Source organism: Lactuca saligna, chromosome 9 (genome assembly GCF_052625555.1).
Source record: "Lactuca saligna cultivar CGN05327 chromosome 9, ASM5262555v1, whole genome shotgun sequence".
Classification (NCBI taxonomy): domain Eukaryota; kingdom Viridiplantae; phylum Streptophyta; class Magnoliopsida; order Asterales; family Asteraceae; genus Lactuca; species Lactuca saligna.
Window position 1 is genome coordinate 15,075,358 of NC_136425.1, and position 8,988 is coordinate 15,084,345.

The 8,988-nt window shown below is 33.4% G+C and overlaps 1 protein-coding gene across 1 annotated transcript; it reads left to right on the plus strand.

The window, feature by feature from the left end:
* The first annotated feature begins 5,815 nt into the window (after positions 1–5,815).
* Positions 5,816–8,185, plus strand: LOC145014890 (beta-caryophyllene synthase-like). The gene is made up of 7 exons (XM_078973327.1): positions 5,816–5,902; positions 6,000–6,273; positions 6,351–6,732; positions 6,896–7,114; positions 7,194–7,332; positions 7,419–7,667; positions 7,817–8,185. Exons 1-7 carry the CDS (start codon positions 5,816–5,818, stop codon positions 8,111–8,113), a joined length of 1,647 nt encoding a protein of 548 aa, XP_078829453.1. The 3' UTR covers positions 8,114–8,185.
* The last annotated feature ends 803 nt before the right edge of the window (positions 8,186–8,988 follow it).

Sequence of the window (8,988 nt, forward strand, 5' to 3'; positions counted from 1 at the left end):
TCACATAATTACAATATCAGTCCCCTTAATTTAATTAATCTCTTTTGACCACAAAATTAATTCTAAATTAATTCTTGACCAATATTAACTAAATAATATGATTTCTCTTTTAATATATTATTCATATAAAATATTAATAAGCCATAATAACCTCTTTCTCTATAATTCATCCAGTTAAGTTGCTTTGGTAAAGGCAACCCAAAAGGACCATGCTACAACCGCGTCAAGTACATACCAAATATAGTTATGGCTTAGACACCTAATCCGACACCTTTAGCCGAAGATTTCTTTTAGGCTTTACTCCTCCATCTTCTCCAAGTCATACTGCCACTCAAACGACAACTCCAGTTTCAATTGCTCCATGTCCGAATGATTCCGTTGGAGTTTAACAACCTCAGATCTCAATTCCTCTATCTACTCCCTTATACATCGAATCAACCACAACAACTACCACTACTACCAGTTCACCTTGAGTGAATGTCAACATATTTGATATGGGGGGATGAGCTTTTGGTGTTAGTCTTGGTTTTGGATCTTCAACTGTTTCGCCTTTAAGGCAAGATAATCTAGATACAGTTTCCGGTAACGATAGAGATCATTTCTAAGATTTTACTTTCAGTCCTTTCAACATTCAAGAAGAAAGTGATGATGATGCCCCAGTTACGAAAGGGCAATTCAAGGCTCTTAATGAGAAATTGGATACTCTCTTTGAGTCTTCCAAAACTTCTTAAAGCACCGAATACTCCTTCAAGTCAGTCTAAGCTATAATCAAAACTTTCACTAAGGAGCATGTAAACACTCTTCAATCATCTACTAAATCAGTTGAAAACTTTGACAAGGTTGTTCGTGAAACGACCGAGAAAGTAGAAAAACTACTAGCGAATGCGACTCAATTTATGGAGGAGTTTCGCACTTCGTTTGAGAACAACACTACTATTGCGAATAAAGTGATCACCAATCTTGGTTCTGTTCTTCAATAAGAGAAAGAAGCTCTCTCTAAAGTCTGTTTGGGTATGCAAATTAATATTATAGAAATGATCGCTTCTGCTGTTTCAAAGATCGAGAAACTTCAAGTTGATCTCGCTATTGAGAATTCACTCATGGATAAGCTCGCCATCAAGACTGAAAAAGTTAAAGTTATTTTCACACATATATCTCATGTGAACGCCCAAGTTGATGAGTTGAAATTCGAGAAGGATGTTATGAAAAGGTTTGTTGCAGATGTGAATCAAAACCTGCAGACTCTTGTCAAGACTCGAGACTCTTTGCTCACAGTTTCTGTCAAACAACATCTTGCTGAGAAACTTAAGCCAATGTTTTCTATGCTCAACCGTTTAGAAGGTGTTTTGGATTTTGTTTCACTTCCGAAACAAGGGGGAAGTCCAGAAACCAGCTGTTGGTGGTTCTAATGAAAATGAAACAATGAAGTCTCCATCTAAGTCAAAAGATCCGAAGGTTAATGTAGCTTCGGGATCTAAAGAAAAAAGAAAGTTAATTGGTGATGATGATGATGATGAGGAATAAGATCTATCCGAAGAGGCTCAACTTAAGAGAAAGAAACGTGACCAAGAGCTTGATGAAAATCTACGAGTGGCAAGAGAAGTTGAAGCTCAAGAGAGAGAGGTCCGTGAAGCCCAAGTCAATCTGGAAACTCAAAAGCTTCTATTTCCTTCTTGGTCTATGGAGCGTATTCTAAACGAAGTCGTTGATAATCCAAATGTTTACTGGCTTGAGCCTGTGGTATCGTTTGATTTGGAGAACTCTCTGGATTTGTAGCTTGATCTACCGATCACTCCGAAGGCTTTTCAGTTTCGTAGCTTTGATAAGATTGTGAATGCTCCTCTTCCGGACCATGATGTTGATGAGGTGTTTTTATCGTTCTATCTCAAGCACATGAAGCCTCAGTACCAAACTTGGAATTCAAAGAAAATAACTGTTGTAAAGGTTGTTGGGCCAATTGAAACCGAAAGCTTCCACAATGCTCATTTTAAAACTGCTTGAGGTGCTATTAGTTCGATGTTTGAATTTACATTCGCAGACCTACCATGCCTTAACCCTTATGACTACATATCTCTGTTACATCTCTTGCTAAAGGATGAACAGCAATATGAGCCTATTGTTACGTATCTCAAAAGGATGTTGGTCTCGTACATCCACAAAGTCAGCAAAATGGATGTAGAGATAGCGGTTGTACTCTGAAAGAAACCCATTTTCAAACCCAAAGAAGCTTTGTATGATGTTTCCAAGGTGAAGCTCGGAAGGATTCAAAAAGACAATTGGAGTATGGTTTTTCAACAGAGTGCTAGTGATGGTTCAAATGCTCAATGGTGTTTCTTCTCTCTTTCAGACAAGAATCTTTATTCCACTTCATGCTTGAACTACATTCTAGAATTAATCGGGCAATGTAAAGCGAACGATGTTGCAAGTAAGAAATGCTTCGTATATATGATCAAGTTGTATATTGCAATTCGCAGCACCCTACTCAGTCTCATGTCAAAGCTCTTCAAGGTCTAGAAGCGGCAACAAAACTGAAGAATCTGCCTTCCTTATTTGACACAAAGGGGGAGATTGTGGGGTTATTTATTAGATTGTATCAAATTTGTTATGTATGTAGTTAGCCTTTTTACAATTTGGGCCTGTCCATCCGTCTTTATGATACTAGGGTTAGACTTTAAATACTGCATGCATGTATTGTATTAGGAAAAATCGTTTTGTGATTCCCTATGGTGCCTTTACAGAGAAGCTCTTTATCGAGCTCTTCTAAGGCATTAATTATTAATCACTCGACATAACTTTAATCATTGTTTTATTGTTTTGATTCATATGCCAGTTTAGAATCTATCGATCTATTCTTTATTAGTCTAATAGCTCGTTTTCTTTGTATTGGATTTGGAAATTGCTAGGGGTTAATATCATTGTTCTTAATCTTATTTTGGTAATTATGGTTAGGGTTTAAACTGAGATTTATTTTAGTGAAATTGTATTAACTATTGAGTTTTGATAATGTAAGGTTAAGGTTATTAGCAAACATGGTTGTGGAAGGATCAAGTTTTCATTGAATTTGAACAATGGTGTTGTTTTTTACTAGATTTCGCTTGCAACCTTGACCCTCAGTTTAACTATGAGATTGTTTCTATTGTGTCTTGTAGATTCGGCAAAGCCATCCACCATAAACAGGTATCTGATACTTGTTAAACTATTTAAATTTTGTTCTATGTTATTCTTACATTAAAGGTTGACAAATCTAATTATTTGCTTCTATTTTTATTTGAAAAGACATGGCATAATTTGTGAGAAATTTTGTTAAGTTTGTTGACTGTGAATATGCTCCACCACTGGAAACATGTCTCTGATTGTGATTGGTAGAAACTTTGTTGAGGTGTGTATAATCATGTGTTGTCATGTTTTCTATGCTCCAGCCAATCGATCATTCAACCTGAGTTGATTACATATTATTTTTCAAGCATGCATTGTATATGATTTCATCCTAATATGTTCCTTGTAAGTTCTTGTTTTTTATGTGTATTTAGTGTATCTTTTCAAGTAATTTTGTGTCAAATATTCTTGAATTCTCAATGCATCTAATCGAGGGTATATTTTATATCATTATTGGATCAAATTATTTTAAAGTTAAAAATACATTGTTATTAATTATTGCTATTTTTGTCAAGTAGAAAGTACTTTGTTATTAATCGTTGTTAGATTTTTCTTCAAGTGGAAAGTACGTTGTTGTTAATTGTTGGTTGTTTTTTTCCTAGTTAAAAATATATTGCTATTATTTATTTTATATAGTTTTTTTTCAAGTTGAAAGTATGTTGTTATTGACTGAATGATACAACGTGGTATTTAGTTAGGTGTAAACATGGTTATTGTGCTTTTAATTGTTTATAGGTTTTTTTTTCAATCTGTATGTGTTGCTATTAAGTGAATGGTATGGTTTGATGTTTAATTAGGTGTAAACTTGGTATTGTCTCTTTGTAGGTTATTGTTGATCGTGATCATGATGAATTGAATGAAGAGCTTAAGGAAAAATGTGAAGAATTTGAGACAAAAAACAAGAAATCGCCAAGATTACTCATCTAACTGGACTTTGACACTTTTGCTTTTGTAACTTAGTTTCAACTTTTAGTATTTTGAAATTGAACATTAGTTTTTATTTTATTAATCCAATATTAATATTTATTATGGTAATTGAATTTACTAATCCAATATTAATATTTATTATGGTAGTTGAATGCTAAAGTTTTGATTTTGGGGTATAAAGTTTAACATATATTTGTGAATTCTTGTTTGGAATAACGACAGATTTGACATTTACTAGACCGTTGTTAAAACAGAAAAATTATTCATTTACTAATCATCAGAGTGACGGATTAGCGTCGGGTATCAACGACAGATTAACGACGAAATCTGAAGGTTTCGTGAGTAATTTGTGGCATCGCTAATCCGTCACTAATTCGTCGCTAAATCCATCGCTGACAATTAGCGACAAGGGTTTTTTCGACCAACAAATATGTCGCTAATTTGTTGCTGATAGCCTTAGCGACAGATTAGCGACGGAATTGTCCGTCGCTGATACCTCAGTTTGTAGTAGTGGCGGAGATGCATGTTCATAGAATCGTTTCCCGAGCTTATTAATTTATAATAGGAGTAAATTGCAAATTAAATAGGATAGGTAGGTTGTCATCAAAACTCATTTCTGGTTATCTTTTCTTGTTACATGTATTTTGTAATTGCTTATTTTTCAATCGTTGGATACTTATATTTTGGCAGCATTTCGAATAACTCCTGAACCTGGAGTTCTGCCTGAAGAAGCAGGGGCTGCAGTTGCCGATAAACTTTGCCATTAAAAAAAAAGACATTTTACTTGGTAATAACATCGATGGTATCTATGTGTTTAAGCCTAACAATGCATTATTTGTGGCCTTCAAAAAGAAGATTCTAATTCTAAACATGTGTTATTACAGACTCAAATTATTTGAAGAAGACAATATGTAATTCTAGAGGAGATTATTGACAGGGGCTGATGCACCTTAATTATGCCGGGGGTGCACTTGACCCCACTTGAGGTGGCTGCCATCCTCTATTGAAAATCATAATTTTTAAAAAATATAAATAACTATACTTGATCCCACTTGAGGAATTGAGGTGGCTCTCAACCTTTTTTGTCTAATAAAAGTTACCGTTTCTACAAAATATAAAGAGTTTATAGCTGTTTATTATTTGAATAAACTCGTTAGTGTAATTTGATAATTTGTATTGGATTATATGGTTTCGATAGATCTGAGTGTGTAATAACATTTTTTTACCTATAGGATTATATAAACATATAATGATATAACGTCAATGCAGGCCTGATTCAAATCGAAATGAGACCCCGGACAAAATTAAAATATGAAGCTCTTAAAAGTAAATTTTTAAGTAAAGAAAAAAAAGCAATGACTTAATTCCAAAAGGTTATTTTCTATAATACTATAAGTAGATATAGCTTAATTTTTCTCTTATAATATATATCTTTTTTTTTACAAGAGTCTACCAAAAATTTTGTAAAAAACTACAATCTCATTTAATAATAATAAATATCTATTGCTTAAGAATTACTATGTAACTTTTTTCCCTCTAGTTTCTTACTTATGAATTGTTTAAAAAAAATCTATTGCGTAAGACATCATAAGGTCTTAGTGAAAGCATTTGACCAATCATATAAAATGTGCTGAAAACATCTTATCGTCTTCCTATATATAAATAGGGTTGAATCTTCTTTATGAAAACATCAAATTTTTTAATATACAAATATTCATATTTATCATAGAACATGTCTTTAAAACAAGAGGAAGTTATTCGTCCAATTGCCAACTTTCCTCCTGCCATTTGGGGAGATCAGTTTCTCACTACTGACGAGGTATTTATATTACTACAAATCATATAATAAAATTTATTTCTATGTCTTTGCATGCTTAATTACAGAAACTTTGATTATGATTTATGAGTGAATGTAGCAAGTAGAGCAACCCGAGATAGAAGAAATGGTCATTAATTTGAAGGAACAAGTGCGGAAAGATTTAGCCTCAGCGCTTGATGTTCCTACACAGCATACAAACTTGTTGAGGTTGATTGATGCAATCCAACGCCTCGGCATAGGCTATTATTTTGAAGAGGAGATTGAGAAGCCCCTTCAGCATATTTATGATACATATGGTGATGAATGGAATGGTGATAGCTCTTCCCTTTGGTTTCGACTCATGCGTCAACATGGCTTTAATGTTACATGTGGTGAGTACATATCCTCCCTAATCATTTTCTTCTAATCCTACGAACGTTAATGATTTCTTTTATATGAATTGACACAGCTTTTTGCAATAACTACAAAGACGAAAATGGAGATTTTAAGGAATCCTTAGCCAATGATGTTCAATGCATGCTTGACTTGTATGAGGCAACGTACTTAAGGGTGCAAGGTGAAGTTGTACTAGACGATGCTTTTGTTTTTACAAGATCTCGTCTTGGTGACATATCAAAGAATACTCTCTACAGCAGCCCTAATTTATATGCCCAGATACAGGAGGCAATAAAGCAACCCATACGAAAAAGGATGCCAAGACTAGAAGCCTTACACTATATTCCTTTCTATGAACAACAAGATTCGCATAACGAGTCTTTACTTAAACTTGCCAAGTTAGGGTTCAACTTGCTTCAATCGCTGCACAAAAAGGAGCTTAGCCATGTTTCCAAGTATATACATTTATCCCCTAACCTACCCTCCCTCTTTAGTTTCATTCTCAATATATCAAAATTAACCAAAATCTTTAATGTTCTTTCCTTTAATTTTTTGTGTTCTTTATTGCATATTTGGATTGTGTTCACAGACTTATATATGTGTATTTATTTTTCATAGGTGGTGGAAAGGTCTTGATGTCCCAAACAATCTGCCTTATGCAAGAGACAGAGTTGTTGAATGCTACTTTTGGGCAGTTTGTGTATGCCATGAGCCACAATATTCTAATGCTAGAGTTTTCTTAGCAAAAGTGATATGCATGCAAACTTTACTTGATGACACGTATGATGCTTATGGGATTTACGAAGAGCTTGAGATCTTCACCGAAGCAATTCAAAGGTATGCACACGTAGACTAATGGACAGATCCATCAAACAAAATCTTTTAAGCAATCAACTTGTAATTAAATCAATTACAGGTGGTCGATTTCATGCTTAGATGTGCTCCCAGAATACATGAAACTGATATACCAAGTAATAATGGATATGTATAAAGAAATGGAAGAACTCATTGGAAAGGAGGGAAAAGCACATTACATTAACTATGCCAAAGAGTTTGTCAGTTCCAACACCTTTCATTTGTCATATATTTTCATAATTAAGATACTCCATAAGCATGTAACTAAACACAATGTCATGTACAGATGAAAGCATCTGTTAGCGCTTACATGACAGAGGCGAAATGGCTAAATGAGGGGTACATCCCAACTAAGGAAGAGCACATGTCAATTTCAACCATGAATAGCGGTTGTAGCCAGGATGTTATAACATGTATTATCGGCATGGGTGATATTGCGACACACAAGTCAATCGAATGGGCAATCAATAGACCTCTTCTTTTAAAATCTATATCTGTAATTGGTAGACTCATGAATGATATTGCTGGCCACAAGGTAAAATATTTGTTATAAAGCTTTATTATTTTTTGTTGCTTCATAACGTGATTAATAATGGTCCTTTTTAGTATGAAACTAATAGTTGGTTTTTGTATGATTTTTAGCTAGTTTTGAAAGACTAATAGATTTTGTTACTACATATGCAGAAAGAGCAAGAAAGAAATCATGTAGCATCTAGTCTTGAAGTTTACATGAAGCATGATGATGTTACGGTAGAGTATGTCCATGAATTATTAAGCAAGCAAATCGAAGATGCATGGAAAGATATAACCAAAGAATGCCTCGTGTGTAAAGATGTTCCGTTGCCTCTAAGAACGCTTTTCATAAACTACGCAAGGACAATGAATCTTCTCTACGACAGTAATATTGATGGTTTCACACATGTAGGAGAAGAACTGAGTAATCATATCAAGTCGTTGTTTGTTCGTGCTTTGAGTATATGACTTTCAGTTCTTTATGCCAGGTAGTGTTTGAAACCCTCAAAAACTATAGTCCGTCTTCTTCAAAATGGATGATTATGGAAGTCCGGATATTGAATAAGATCTCCATTGGTGTTTGATAGTCTCAAATGATTGAATACCGCCTTTTAATAACCAAAGTAGATGTATTAATTACGGTACATGTTTCTATTGGATTTCACTTTGTTATTTGTATTCCAAAGTTTCACTAATAAAAATTATTTCATGTTTAACATAATTGCTTTCTTACTTTATAAAGTTACAAGGCGAATCATCGTGCGCACAAATATAACTATCTAATTAAAATAATAATTTTTAACAAATTGTAATTTAATATTTATAAATGAAAACCAATTAGTAGCAAAAAAAATTTATAGTTAACCTATCATTAGTTATTTATACTATTAACCGATGATTTTATAAATTGTTTTATGTTGTGTAAATTGTATGTCAAATGTATCTTGATTTCTATATATAACAAATGCAAAGTAGTATGAAAAAGATAAATAATACAATTTTTGATAATTTTATAGACCACTTTAAATTGTATAAATTATATATAAAATATAAGTTGATTTGTATATAAAACAAATATAACAAATAGTATTAAAAAATACTATAACTTTTAATAACATAAAAACACTATAACATCTACCACTACTACACAATAGACCTTCAATTCCCACGAAAATTACCCACACACAAAATCCGTAGGTAAAAATCCTAATTTACAAAGTATTTCTCACGGATTACACACAAATTACCCACAGAAAGAAATCTATGGAAAATATGTGGGAACAATATCACTATCACCCACGGCTTATCTATAGATTTCGAAAAATGGGGAAACACTACTTCTG

Bases quoted from the DNA above. Each gene is read 5' to 3' on its own strand.
- LOC145014890 (XM_078973327.1), top strand. From the start codon at position 5,816: ATGTCTTTAAAACAAGAGGAAGTTATTCGTCCAATTGCCAACTTTCCT. The intron at 6,274-6,350 runs GTGAGTACATAT...GAATTGACACAG, and splicing joins TGGCTTTAATGTTACATGTG to CTTTTTGCAATAACTACAAA. The intron at 7,668-7,816 runs GTAAAATATTTG...CTACATATGCAG, and splicing joins ATGATATTGCTGGCCACAAG to AAAGAGCAAGAAAGAAATCA.